This window comes from Phyllostomus hastatus, unplaced genomic scaffold, assembly GCF_019186645.2.
Source record: "Phyllostomus hastatus isolate PE091 unplaced genomic scaffold, TTU_PhHast_1.1 phas_scaffold_46, whole genome shotgun sequence".
NCBI lineage: Eukaryota > Metazoa > Chordata > Mammalia > Chiroptera > Phyllostomidae > Phyllostomus > Phyllostomus hastatus.
The window spans coordinates 23,102,103-23,117,064 of record NW_025334032.1 but is presented as its reverse complement, the minus strand read 5'-3'; the positions used below and the strand labels follow the sequence as shown (position 1 = coordinate 23,117,064).

The following is a 14,962-nucleotide window of genomic DNA, read 5'->3' as shown; positions in this document are numbered from 1 at the left end:
TTTTTAAAAGAAAGAAAGGAAGGAGAGAGGGAAAGAGGGAGGGGAGAGAGGAAGGAAAGAAGGACGAAAAAAGGGAGGAAAAAGGAACAAAAGCAACTCATAGGAGCTCTGGAAGCAGTCTATGGTCTAAGGCAACCCAAGCAAATCCCCATGCAGAGAAAGCCAAAATGGTAGACAAGTTTGTGGCTTTTTGCTCACCTTTGCCTCATTCCTTCCCTGGTATGGTACAGTCTTGGTCTGAAGACAGCAGCAGTTCCCAATTCTCCCCTGGCCCCTTAAACTGATGGGAGCAGAGGAGACCGCATTTTCAACATTGCAACTTGACTGAGAAGTTCCTGAAGGACTTGCCTTAATTTGCTTAACTTAAATCTTAGACGGAAAGAAGCAATGGACACTGCTCAAGAAAGCTAAACAGAAACTGAGACTGCAGATATCTGGGGCAAGATATTATGGGTGGAGATGTACAGTAGACCATCTAAGCCCCAAAGAAATGCTGGCATGAGACTGTTTGGAAAGAATAAGACATTTAAAAACATCATTGAATGTGGGAAATCAAAAAAGCCTCACAGAGGCCCTGGAAAGACACACATCACAAAAGATACCAGAAGAGTTTTCTCTCAGGCTGATTGCAAGGCTCAGAGGTCCCCAGCAAATTAGTAAAGAACTGCCCCTGCACAGAGCCAGTCTGAAACACTGGGAGAAGTGACTATTTTTTTAAAAAAAATTACAAGGTATAAAAAAGGAACAGGAAAATACATCTCATTTAAAGGAAGAAAATAAGGTGACAGATTTTTTTTTAAATGACTGTACTAGTGCTAAAGAAGCTAAATGAAAACATGGATAAAGGATGAAAGGAAATCAGAAAAATGACAATATCAACAAAGATATATAGCAATCAAAGCAAATTAATATGCTAAAAAAATACGATGCAGGCATACCTCATTGTATTGTGCTCATTTATTGCACTTTACAGAATCCATGGGTTTTTTTTACAAATTGAAGGTCTGTGGCAACCTTGTGTTGACCAAATCTGTTCGCACATTTTTTCCAATAGTATTTGCTCATTTTGTGTCTCTGTGTCACATTTCAGTAATTTTCACAATATTTCATACTTTTTCATGATTATATTTGTTATGGTGATCTGTGATCAGTGGCTTTTGATGTTACCATTGCAATTGTTTTGGAGTGCCAGAAACCATGCTTATATAAGATGGTGAATGTAATCAATAAATGTTGTGTGTGTTCTAACTGCTCTAGTCGACTGTTTCCCCACCTCACTCCTCCTCAAGCACCCCTATATTCTGAGACACAACAAAATATATTTATATTTGGCAAATTAATAACCCTATGATGGCCTCTGTGTGTTAAAGTGAAAGGAAGAGTCTCACATCTCTCACTTTAAATCAAAAGCTAAAAATAATCAAGCATAGTGAAGAAGCCATATCAAAAGCTGATATAGGGCAAAGACTAGGCCTCTTGTGCCAGAGTTAGTGAAGCTGTGAATGCAAAAGAAAAGTTCTTGAAGGCAGTTATAAGTACTATTCCAGTGAACACATGAATGATGAGAAAGCAATAAAGTCTTGCTAATGTGGGAAAAGTTTTAGTGGTATGGATAGAAGGTCAAACAAGCCACCACATTCCCTTAAGCCAAAGCCTAATTTAGAGCAAGGACCTAACTCTCTTCAATTCTGTAAAGGCTGAGAGAGGTAAGGAAGCAACAGAAAAGAAGTGTGAAGCTAGAAAAGGTTGGTTAATGAGGATTAAAGAAATAAGCATTCTCCATAACATCAAAGTACATGGTTAAACAGCAAGTGCTGATATAGAAGCTGCAGCAAGTTAGCCAGAACTAGCTAAAATAATTAATGAAGGTGGCTAAACTAAGCAACAGATTTTCAGTGTAAATGATGCAGCCTTATATTGGAAGAAGAAGTCACCTGGGACTTTCACAGTCAATGCCTGGCTTCAAAACGTCAAAGTTGGCTCTCTTATTATGGGCTAATAATGCAGTTGGTGACTCTAATTTTAAACTAGTGCTCAATCACCATTCCAAAAATCCTAGCACATTAAAGAATCATGTTAAAGATACTTTATCTTTGCTCTATAAATGGAACAACAAAGCCTGACAATAGCACATCTGTTTACAATATGGTATACTAAATATTTTAAGCCCACTGTTGAGACTTAGTGCTCAGAAAAAAAAATTTCTTTAAAAACATTACTGCTCAATGACAATGCATCTGGTCACCCAAGAACTCTGATGAAGATGTGCAATGAGATTAATGTTTTTCCATGCTTGTGATAGCCATTTACAGCACACAGATCAAGTCTTATTACTTAAGAAATACATTTTGAAAAGCTATAGATGTTGTAATAGTGATTCCTCTGGTGGACCTAGGCAAAGTAAATTGAAAATCCTTCTGGAAAGGGTTTACCATTGTAGATGCCATTGAGAACACTTGTGATTCATGGAAAGAGGGCAAAATATCAACATTAAGAGGATTTTGAAAGAAGTTGATTCCAGCCCTCAGGGATGACTGAGAGGTTCAAGGCTTCAGTGGAGGAAGCAACTGCAGATGTGGTAGAAATAGCAAGAGAACCGGAATTAGAAGTGGAGCCTGAAGATGTGACTGATTTGTTGCAATCATGATAAAATTTTAAAGGATGAAGAATTGCTTCTTATGAATGAACAAAGAAAGGAAGTGGCTTGTTGAAATGAAATCTACTCCAGGTGAAGATGCTATGAAGATTGTTGAAGTGACAACAAAAGATTTAGAATATTACATCAACTTAGCTGATACAGCAGCACAGTTTGAGAGGACTGACTCCAATTTTCAAAGTTTTGTTGGTAAAATGCTACCTAATAGGATGACATGATGCAAAGAAATTGTTCTTGAAAGGAAGAGTCAATTGATGAAGCTATCTTCATTGTCTTGTTTTAGGAAATTGTCGCAGCCACCCCAACATGAAAAATTATCATTTTAGTCAGCAGCCATCAACATCAAGACAAGACCCTTTACTGTCAAAAAGATTATGACTTTCTGAAGACTCAGGCGATGGTTAGCATTTTTTAGCAATAAAATATTTTTAGTTAACATATGTGAATTTTTTATTACGCAACATAATCGGTTGTATTTCTAAATACTAATAGTGTACATTTTGAAAACGAAATTAAGTAAACAGTTCTCTTTACGATAGCATGAAGAAGAATAAAATACTTATGAATAAACTTTATCAAGGAATTAAACAAGTTGTACACTGAAAACTACAAAACATTCCTGAAAGATGTTAAAGAAGACACAAATAGAAAGATATCCCACGTTCATGCACTGAAGATTTAATATTGTCAAGTGGTCAGTATAACCCAAAGAAGCCTGCAGATTCAGCACAACCCTATAAAATATCAAAGCTTTTTTTACAGAAATAGAAATAGGTTGTAAAACAACTTTTTTAAAAAAATGGACACCCAATTATTGATTTCAAACTTACTAAAAAAGCTATAGTATTCAAAGCAGTGTGGTACTTACATAAAGACAGACATATGAATCAGTGGAGAAGAACAAAGAACCCAGATGTAAAGCCTTTAAGATATGATCAAATGATTTTTAATGAGGTTGTCACAAAAATTCATACTAAATATTCACATACAAAAGAAGGAACTTGGACCTTTAATTTATAGCATATATGAAAATTGATGCAAAACCGATCCTAGACCTAAACATAAGATCTTAAACTATAAAACTCCTAGGAGAAAACAGGGTAATTGACATGGAATTTGGCAATAATTTCACAGATATAACACAAAAGACATAGGAAGAAAGACAAAAATAGATAAACTATTTCATCTAAATAAAAAACTTTCATGCATCAAAGAACTCAATTAATGAAGTTAAAGGCATCCCATAGAATGAGAGAAAATATTTGAAAATCATATATCTAGTTAAGGATTAATATCTAGTATATATGAAGAACTCCTATATCTCAACAACTCAATTTTTTTTAAACAATGGGCACAGGATGTGCTTAAACATTGTTTTCAAAGAAGAAATGTAAATGTCTAATAAGCATATGGAGATATGTGCAGTGTCACTAATCATTAGAGAAATAAAAATAAAAGTTTATATTGAGATACCACTTTAACCCATTAGAAGAGCTATTAGAAATAAATACAACAAATAAATGTTGGTGAGGATATGGAGAAATTGTAATTCTTGGGCACTGATAGTGGGAATGAAAAGAAGTGAAAAACAGTATAAGAATTTCTCAAGAACTAAACAGAATTGCTGTATGATCCAGCAATTTTACCTCAAGGTATATAATCAAAACATTTGAAACAAGGACCTGAACATAAATTTGTACATCAATGAAAACAGCAACAATATTTATAACAGCTAAAATGTAGAAAGAAATCAAATGTCCACTGACAAATAATAGATATATAACATATGATATAAACAGCAAATGGAATACTATTCAGCCTTAAGGAGGAAAGATATTTTGATACAAGCAACAACATAGATTAATTTGAAAACATTATAGCAAATGAAATAAGTCAGACTCAAAAGGACAAATATTGCATGATTCTAATTTTATGAGGTATCTTAGATATTGAAATTTATAGAAGCAGAAAGTAAAATAGTGATTACCAGGGGCTATGGGAAGGGGTCACTGGGAAGTTATAGTCTGATGTATACAGAGTTTCTGTTTGGAATGATGAAAATATTCTGGAGAAATACAGTAAAGATAGTTGCACAAAAATGTGAACATACTTGTGTTCCTGAACTGTACACTTAAAAATGGTTCAAGTGGTAAATTTTATGTTATGTATGTTTTAATATAAAAATAGTATTTTATATTCAGTGCTTTATACATGAGGATAAGAGGTAACATCAACAAACTCATGCTGTAGGAGCAATACAGTTTATCCTTGAACAACTCAGAGCTAGAGGCACTGACCCTCTTGCAGTTGAAAATTAAGGTCTACAATAATCAATCATACGTGTAAATGGATTAAATGCTCCAATTAAAAGACATAGGGTAGTTGAAAGGATAAGAAAACATAACCTGCACATATGCTGTCTACAAGAGACCTACCTCCGAATGAAAGACCTACACAGACTAAAAGTGAAGGGTTGGAAAAAATATTCCAAGCAAACAAACAGGAAAAACCCCTTGGTAGCAATACTTCTACCAGACAAAATGGACTTCAAAACAAAGGACATAAAAAGAGACCCAGAAGGTGACTTCATAATAATCAAGGGCAGAATCCATCAAGAAGGTATAAATATTGTAAACATATATACACCCAGCACAGGAACACTCAGATATATAAGAAAAACCATGGAAGACTTCAAGAAACACATAGACAGCAACATAGTTATAGTAGGGGATTTTAACTCCCCACTGTCAACAAAGGATAGATCCTCCAAACAAAATGTCAACAAGGATATTGTGGAACTGAAAGGCACATTAGATGAAATGGACTTAACTAATATAAATAAACCCTTTCATCCCAAAGAAGCAAAATACACATTGTTTGCAAATGCACATGGAATATTTTCAAAGATAGACCACATGAAAAGATACAAAACAGGCCTCAACAAATTCAAGAAAATTTAAATCATATCAAGCATTTTCTCAGATTATAAGAGTTTGAAACTAGAAACCAACCTCAAGGAAAAAACTCAAAAACACTCAAACTCATGGAGACTGAATAGTGTGTTATTAAACAATGAATGGGTTAATAATGAGATCAAGGAAGAAATAAAAAAGTTTCTGGAAACAATTGAAAATTAATACACAATAGTCCAAAACTTATGTGACACAGTGAAGGCAGATTGAGAGTGAAATTCATAGCAATACAGGCTTACCTAAAAAGGATTGAAACATTTCAAATAAACATCCTAACCCTACATCTGCAAGAACTGGAGGAACAACAACAAACAAAGCCCAGAGTGAGTAGAAGGAGGGAAATAATGAAGATCAGAGAAGAATTAAATGGCATAGAGACTAAAAGAACAATTGAAAAGATCAGTAAATCCAGGAGCTGGTTCTTTGAAAAGATAAACAAGATTGACAAGACTTTAACCAGACTCATCAAGAAAAAAAGAGAGAGGACCCAAATAAACACAATCAGAAATGAAAGAGGAGAGATTACAATTCATACCACAGAAATACAAAGGATCATAAGAAATTACTGCAAACAATTATATGCCAAGAAATTTGAAAGCCTGGGTGAAATGGACAAATTTATAGAAAAATGTAATTTTCCAAAACTGAATCAAGGAGAAGCAGAAAGCCTGAACAGACCAATAACAGCTGGTAAATTGAAGCAGTAATCAAAAAACTCTCAACACACAAAAGCCTTGGATCAGATGGTTTCTAGGAGAATTTTACAAAACATTTAAGGAGGAGCTAACCCCTATCCTTCTCAGACTATTCCGAAAAATCCAAGAAGAGGGAAGACTACCCTACTCTTTTTATGAAACCAGCATCATCCTAATCTCAAAACCAGACAAAGACACAACAAACAAAGAAAACTACAGGCCAATATCACTGATCAACATATATGCTAAAATCCTCAACAAAATATTGGCAAAACACATCCAGCAATACATCAAAAAGACCATACACCATGATCAAGTGGAATTCATCCCAGAGATGCAAGGATGGTAAATATTCACAAATCAATAAACATAATATATCATGTAAACAAAAGGAAAGAAAAATCACATGATCATATCCATACATGCAGAAAAAGCATCTGATAAGATACAGAACCCATTTATAATATAAACACTCAGCAAAGTGGGAGTAGAGGGACCATACCTGAACACAATAAAGGCCATATATGAAAAACCTATAACCAACATCATACTCAACAGGCAAAAAGAAAAAGCTTTCCTAGTAAGATCAGGAACAAGACAAGAATGTTTGCTTTCACCACCTTTATTCAACATAGTATTAGAAGTCCTAGCCACAGCAATCAGACAAGAAAAAGCAATAAAAGGCATTCAAAGTGGAGAGAAGGAAGTAAAACTGTCACTGTTTGCAGATGACATGATAGTGTACTATAGTGTATGATAGGGTAGAAATCCCTGTAGATTCCACCAAAAAGCTACTTGCTTTAATAAGTGAATTTGGCAAAGCAGCAGGATGCAAAGTCAATATTCAGAAATTGAAGGCATTTTTGTATACTAACAACAAAATGACAGAAACAGAAATCAGAAAAAAATCCCTTTTGCTATAGCAACAAGAAACATAAAGTACCTCAGAATAAACCTAACCAAGGAGATAAAAGATCTGTACTCAGGACACTACACAACACTGAAGAAAGAAATTAAGGAAGACACAAATACATGGAAGCATATACCATGTTCACGAATTGGAAGAATTAACATCATCCAAATGTCAATACTAACAAAAGTAATCTCTAGATTCAATGCAATCTCTATTAAAATACTAATGACATATATCACAGATAGAGAGCACTTCAAAAATTTATATGGAATCATAAATGATCCTGAATAGCACAGAAATTTTGAGAAAGAAGAACAAAGGAGGAGGGATCACCATACCTGACATCAAACTATATTACAAGGCCATGGTAATCAAAAGAGTGGTACTGGTATAAAAACAGACACAAAGATCAATGGAATAGAATAGAGAGCCCAGAGATAAACCCATGTCTCTATGGTCAATTAATATTTGACAAAGGGGGAAGAAGCATAAAATGGTGTAAAAATAGCCTCTTCAACAAATGGTGTTGGGAGACCTGGACAGATACATGCAACAAAATGAAACACGACCACCAACTTACACCATACACAAAAATAAACTTCAGATAGATAAAAGACTTAAATATAAGTCAATATAACATAAAAGTCTAGAGGAGAACATAGGCAGGAAAATTTCAGATATTCCACACAGAAATATTTTCACTGATATGTCCCCTAGAGCAAGGGACATAAAGGAAAGAATAAACAAATAGGACTTCATCATAATAAAAACCTTCTACATGGCTAAAGAAAACACTAGCAAAATGAAAAGAGAACCAACTGTATGGGAAAACATATTTGCCAATGATATCTCAGACAAGAGTGTGAACTCCAAAATATATAAAGAACTCACACGAGTCCCTTCCAAGAAGACAAACAGTCCAATTAAAAAATGGGCAAAGGACCTGAACAGATATTTCTCCAAAGAGGACATACAGAGGACCCAGAGACATATGAAAAATTGCTGAGCATCAGTAGTCATCAGAGAGATGGCAAATTAAAAACTCAATGATATTCCACTTCACACCTGTCAGAGTGGCTATCATAAACAAATCAACAAACAATAAGTGCTGGTAAGGCTGTGGAGAAAAGGGAACCCTAGTGCATTGTTGAGGGGAGTGCAGACTAGTGCATCTACGATGGAAAACAGTATGGAATTTCCTCAAAAAACTGAAAAAGGAACTGTTATTTGAACCAGCAATTCCACTGCTATGATTATACCATAAGAATCCTGAAACATGAATTAAAAAGAACCTATTCACCCCAGTACTCATTGCAGCACAATTTACAATAGCCAAATGCTGGAAATGACCTAGATGCCCATCAATAAATGAGTGGATCAAAAAACTGGGGTACATTTACACAATGGAATACTACACAGCAGAAAGAAAGAAGGACCTCCTACCCTTTGGGACAGCTTAAATGGATCTGGAAAGCATAATGCTAAGTGAAATAACCCAGGCAGTGAAAGACAAATACCAGATGATCTCACCTATAAGTGGAACCTAATCAACAAAGCAACCAAGCAAGCAAAATATAGTCACATACATTGAAATAAAGAACAAATTGACAGTAACCAGAAGGGAGGTGGAAAGGGATAACGGTGAAAAAAGGGAAAGGGTCACCAAGGAACATGTATCAATGACCCATGGACAAAGCCTAAGGGAGGAAGGATTGAGGGTGGGAGTGGGGGTGGGTGGGGTGGGCGAAAGTGGTGGCAGGAAAATGGAGACAGCTATACTTGAACAACAATTTAAAAAAAAGAAAATTAGGTTCTATCTTTTGACTGCCTCAAAATTAACTATAGTCAGCCCTTGGTACCCAAAGAATATTGGTTCTAAAATCTCTGTGGATACCAAAATCAATAGATGCTCAAGATCCTTATGTAAAATAGTATAGAACAATGCATACCTTCAGCCCTCCACATTTGCACTTTTCCAGCTGTTCAAAAATACTCTTTTCAATTGCCCATTAGTTGAATCCATAGGTGGGAAACCCATAGAAATGGAGAGCTGACTGTATTTATTTTAAAACTCTGCATATGTATAAATTCAAACCTGTGTTGTTTGAAGACCTACTGTACCTATTATTATCCCCATCAGACAAGGGGATCCTGAAAAATTATGTATTAAATTCTTTAGTACATGAGGAATATACAATTTGAATGAATATGCTTGTTTTCCATGGTTGAAATACTTGTACAGTAAATTTCATAAAAAGAAGCATATTACAAAGTGTTTTAAGTGATTCAATTTTGTGTAAGAGCTAGGGATGACAATTTTTCTTTTACTTTTTTTACTTCCTAATTTTTAAATGAATATTAGTAAAGTTAGGTTTTGATAAAATTTTAGTATGACAAATATTTCAATAATTATCAGGTAAAAATAATCTATTTTAAACATGTATACATGCATAGTGATTTAAACTAAAATGTGAAAAAAATATGAGATTTCATTTATACCTAGTTACAACCAAAACATAAAATTTTTACAAAAAAAACCATTTTATAAAAATTACTACAAAAAAAATCTTGTGCTCCCAAGTCAATTATATTTTGCCTTTCCCTCCGTTCTTCATTAAGTAATTTAATATATTATGTTTTATTAGACTAAAGAGACTTTGTACCTAAAAATTGAGACATGAGTATAATTTAAACTTCAGTTTTGTTGTGCATTTATTACATCAGTGACATGAATTCCACAGAGGAAATATCTAGGAAGACAGAAATGTTGATGCATATTAATATGTATATGGAATAATAAAATAAAATCAGATAATAGAATGGGATGTTCTTGCAAGAATATGTAGTAAGAATATCTAGATAAGTATATGCATGGGGCAGAGAGAGAGACTGAAGGTTCTGAAAATAGAGTACTTACACCTCAGATATGTGCCTTCAATTAATTTTCTCTTAACTGTATGTATTCTTTATTCATTATTAAAATGGACATACATTATGTAACAGCTATTTTAAAGAATTATATAAAAAGAATAATTCATGACATTAAAAGTACTATGTAATATAATTTAACAAAACACAGGAATAAACACTGATTTTCAAATCAGTGAATGAATATACATCATTTCTATGAAAAAAAAGCCAATAAAATATTCATGGTGATATCATCTATGCATGAATGCAGATTAATTTTTCTTTTCAAGATTTTTCTTTTAAAAATTTTCTACTTTCTTATTTTTGAAATTGAATGTGCACTTAAATTATGAGGCAGATACAAAACAAGCAATTAAAATTAGAGCATAAATTAGAAAGTCATTGGGAATGAAAGACGACATACCTGATCTTGACCACAAACAGTTCCATCTTTTACCCACATCTTTTCGATGTTTGCATTACCTGTTGGGTACTCCACTGAAAGGCAGATTTGTCCATTTACATTAGTATAAGTTGTAGTGGCACTTGTAATAAAAAGTACATTGTCTCGTTCATATTTACATATTACTTTTCCACACCGCGTATCTCTATAATTTACCAATACATGAAAATCATTAGTTTAAAATACAGAGAAATATTAGAATAACATCTAAAGCAAAGACTTAAGTAAAGCACTCAAGTTTTGAAAAAGATGTATGCAATTAATTATGAAACACCAAAAAAACCAGCCTTGCCTGTATTGTTAATAACTGAACATTTTAATAATTATGAACTATTTCCTCATTAGCCTGAAAACTTTTTTCATAGTGATTACTTCACTGTTTTTGATTTTTAGACATAACCAATTTCCAGTTTACACTATCTTAAAAAATTAGTAAAGCTTATCTAATTATCAGTTTTACTTGATTTCCTTTTCAGTTTTTTCTAAACATAATACTACTCTCAGCATTATGAGTCAAGACTTTTAAGATCCACACTCCAGAAATATTATATGTAATAAATATTAATATAAAACTATATCACGACAGCACTGTAAACCCCCAAAAGTCATAAAAGTAACTGGAAAATTTAAAAAGCATTCATAAGAAACAAACAATAATACAACTTATGTTGGATTTTCCAAGAGAAATAGTGGAAACCAGAAGATTATTGAATGGCAGATTCAAAGCTGAAACAAGCTGTCTACCCTCTTCCCATTCTATATGCAGAGAAAATGTATTTCAAAATGAAATGTGGCATTTTCAAATAATGATTAAGAAAAACTTTCACTGCAGTACTGGTGTAAAATGTAAACTGAGTTCTTCCCATTGTGGAGTTGATCCTATATGTAACTTTTATAAATATATATATATATATATATATATATATATATATATATATATATAGATGGCTTTAATATATATAAATATATATAGTTTTACTATGATTAAGAAGGTCTCTTTCCATTTTTAGTTATATGAGAGTGTTTATCATGGGTCATTGCTAGATTTTTTGATAAATCAGACACAAAATAAAGAAAATTATGTAGATAAATCTAAATTAAGGGACTGTGGGAGAGAAAAAGATATAGGTTAAGTCATCTCCCCCTCAAACAAGTATAAAATTGGGCAAAGTTGTCCAAACAACCATTTCAGGGCTATGAAAACTGGTTAAAAGCAAACAACAAATTGAGGAGCATTTATTAAAAGCTGCTATAAAATCAGGTAAGAAGAGTGAGAGGCTGTGGTCTTCTTGCCTGTCTGCTTGCATCGTCTGTCCTAGCTCCATGGATGCTGTCATTTGACCAGGGCACTCTTTGGCCATGAAAACCAATACGTTTAATATGAGAGTGGCTGTTCTTGATTTGGTGCAGAGGACAGAAAAAAAAGAGCTCACCCAGTAGCATTTTGAGTAAAAATAGAAAACTTGGTAGGGAATCAAGGTAAAAACAGCATCACTTTTAGCCTGAGGTTGAGGTTTCGATAGGGATCAGTGATAGACCAACCAGAATTTAAGTGTAATCCTGGAAATGAGAGCTCCAAAAAAGGGTGATGGTAAACTTTCTTCACATCACATTCCTAGTTGACTGGAAGGCTATGTGCTGAGGAGACTTGCAAAAGATAGATTTGGAAGTAACACCAAATGAAACTTAAAATCTGCCTCCATCTAAATGTGCTCCCCAATTCACAAACAGAGCCATCTCTCTCTCTGTCACTCTCTCTCTCTCAAATACACACACACAACACACAATGTCAAATGGCTTCAGTCATAAATTCTATACTAATTCTACACAAACTTTTTAGGAAATACTAAGGGTAAAACACTTTCCAACTCATTCTGTCAGGCATGTATTATTCTGATATCAAAGACAAGCAAAGTCATCACATCATTAATAAACATATTTAACAAATATTAGCAAACCAAATCTAGAATTATAGAAAAGTGACTACATGCTATTACTAAGTGGGAATTAACCAGGAATGCAGGATTAGGGTTAATATCTAAAAGATTCTAATTTGTAGAATATAAAGAAAAAAATGTATATTCACAGAAAAAGCATTCCATAAAATCCGGTAATGATCCATGGTACACATTCTCATCGAACCAGAAATAGAAAGGAAGCTCCTCAGTCTGATAGACCTGTATGTGTAGCTCACTAGTTTTACCATGGTTCAAGTTGAAAGACTGAATATCACCCTTTAATCAGACTCAAGACAAACATTTCTGTTTTCTCACTTTTATGCAATAGGACAAAGATTTCTTAGGTATCATATCAAAGCCATGATCTGTAAAAACATAAATGAATAAATTGGACTTTGTCTAAATTAAAATATTTTTCTCTCCAAAAGAGGTCATCAGGGAAAGAAGAAAGGACAGTCAAAAGAAAATATTTATAATTCATATATTGATAAAGATTATATTCAAAATAAATAAACTACTTTCACAATTCAATAAAAACAACAGAATCTAATTAAAAAATGGACTACAGATTTCCCAAGATATTTCACCAAAGAAGATATGCAAGTACTTAATAATCACATGAAAGAGTAGTCATTGCATAAATCAAGGTAAATGCAAATTAAAACCAGAACTGCATATATCTTTATCATGGCACACACAAAAAAAGCAAAAAGCAAGCAAGAAAAAAATTGAAATGTAGAAAAGCTGGAACTCTCATGTATTATTAATGGAAATGTAAAGTGGTATAGTCATTCTGGACAATATTATATTTGGGCAGTAAAAACATATACTTGCCAAATGACCCAGAAATTCCACTTCTAAGTATACATCCAAGTGAAATTAAAAAAAATGTATGTGGTAGATTTCTGGACAAGATGGCAGCATATGTAAACAAGGCTTGCCTCCTTGCACAACCATATCAAAATTAAAACTAAATTATAGACCAACCGTCACTCATAATCAGAAGATACGAAGTTGAATGGAAGTCTGACAACTACAGAATTAGAGAAACTGTGTCCATCTAGACTGGTAGAAGGGGTGGAAATGTAGAACAGACTGGCCTTACATCCATGTGTGATGAATAAAAATTTAGGAAGGATATCTCAGGAGTGAGCAGACCCAGCCCCATACCAAGCCCCCAAGCACAGGGTTCCAGTGCCAGGAAGATAAGTACCCATAACTTATGGCTGCAAAAACCATCAGGGACTGAGTTAGTGGAAGAAACTTCTCAAGTCCCAAGCAGTTCCTCTTAAAGAACCCACCTACAAACTTACTCTGACTAATTCCCTTTGAGCTCCAACACCAGGGTAGCAGCTGGAAGGGCACCACCAGTGGCATACAGGGAGGAACCAAAGTGTCTGGCATCAAGGTGAGAGCTGGGGGACAACTTTCTCCTAGACAGAAAGATAGACAGACCTGCAGAACTGGCATCCAGATGGCATATCTGAGATTCCATCAACCTGGCTAACACTATTTGCTATACCCTGAAGGTATCTTGAGGCTCCACTCCACCTAACTTACAGTGGTGACCAGTGGCTTTCCAAATGAGTGGCTGGTCTTGGCTCTCATTTCACAACTTCCTAAATCCTTTCAAGCAAGCAATAGCCTGCCTCAGTGAGCCCCCAGCCCCTGTACCTCTTGCTAAGTGGCCCCAGGCATGGCACTAGAAGAAGCCAGCCTAGATTCAAGCATGGTTTTGCCTGAGAATCTCCAAACCCAGCATAAGTAGCAGCCATCTTGGACTGCTCTGTAGCTCAGACAGGATGGCCCCAGACAAAACACAGGTTGGGGCTGACCTTGCCCTGCACCAGTCAAGAAGGCCCAGGGCCTGTTCACCCAGGGGACAGTTTCAGACCACATCAGAGCACTACCACCCTGCCACTGCACAGCTGATCCTCCACAGAGGGAGGAGGTTGGTGGTCAGTGGTCACAGCCAGTCCTTGCAACTGACTGTCCTGAGTAAATCCCTCCCATTTACATGGCAACAGCAACCAAGGCTAAACCATAAGAGGAGGGTATATTTACCCCACACAAAGGGCACACCTCAACTACCCAGCTTGGGTGAAAGGGGAGGCAGTGCCACTGGGCCCTACAGGACACATACTATATTAGGACAGCTAGCAAGACGGGTAGTCACAGCAGATCTACCTAATACATAAAAACAAACACAGGGAGGCTGTCAAAATGAGGAGACAAAGACACATGGCCCAAATGAAAGAACAGATCATAATTCCAGAAAATGAACTAAACAAAATGGAGATAAGCAGTCTATCAGATGCAGAGTGCAAAACACTGGTTATAAAAATGCTCAACAAACTTAGTGAGGACCTAAACAGCATAAGAAAAGATCCAATTA

At 34.8% G+C, this 14,962-nt stretch overlaps 1 protein-coding gene across 1 annotated transcript in view; it reads right to left on the bottom strand.

The window, feature by feature from the left end:
• The window catches only part of ADAM2 (ADAM metallopeptidase domain 2), a 92,597-nt gene that overhangs the window by 13,653 nt on the left and 63,982 nt on the right, over positions 1–14,962 (bottom strand). Inside the window, exon 14 of the mRNA XM_045821797.1 lies at positions 10,571–10,754. Coding sequence (XP_045677753.1) covers positions 10,571–10,754 — 184 coding nt within the window. The remainder of the gene's footprint in view (positions 1–10,570; positions 10,755–14,962) is intronic.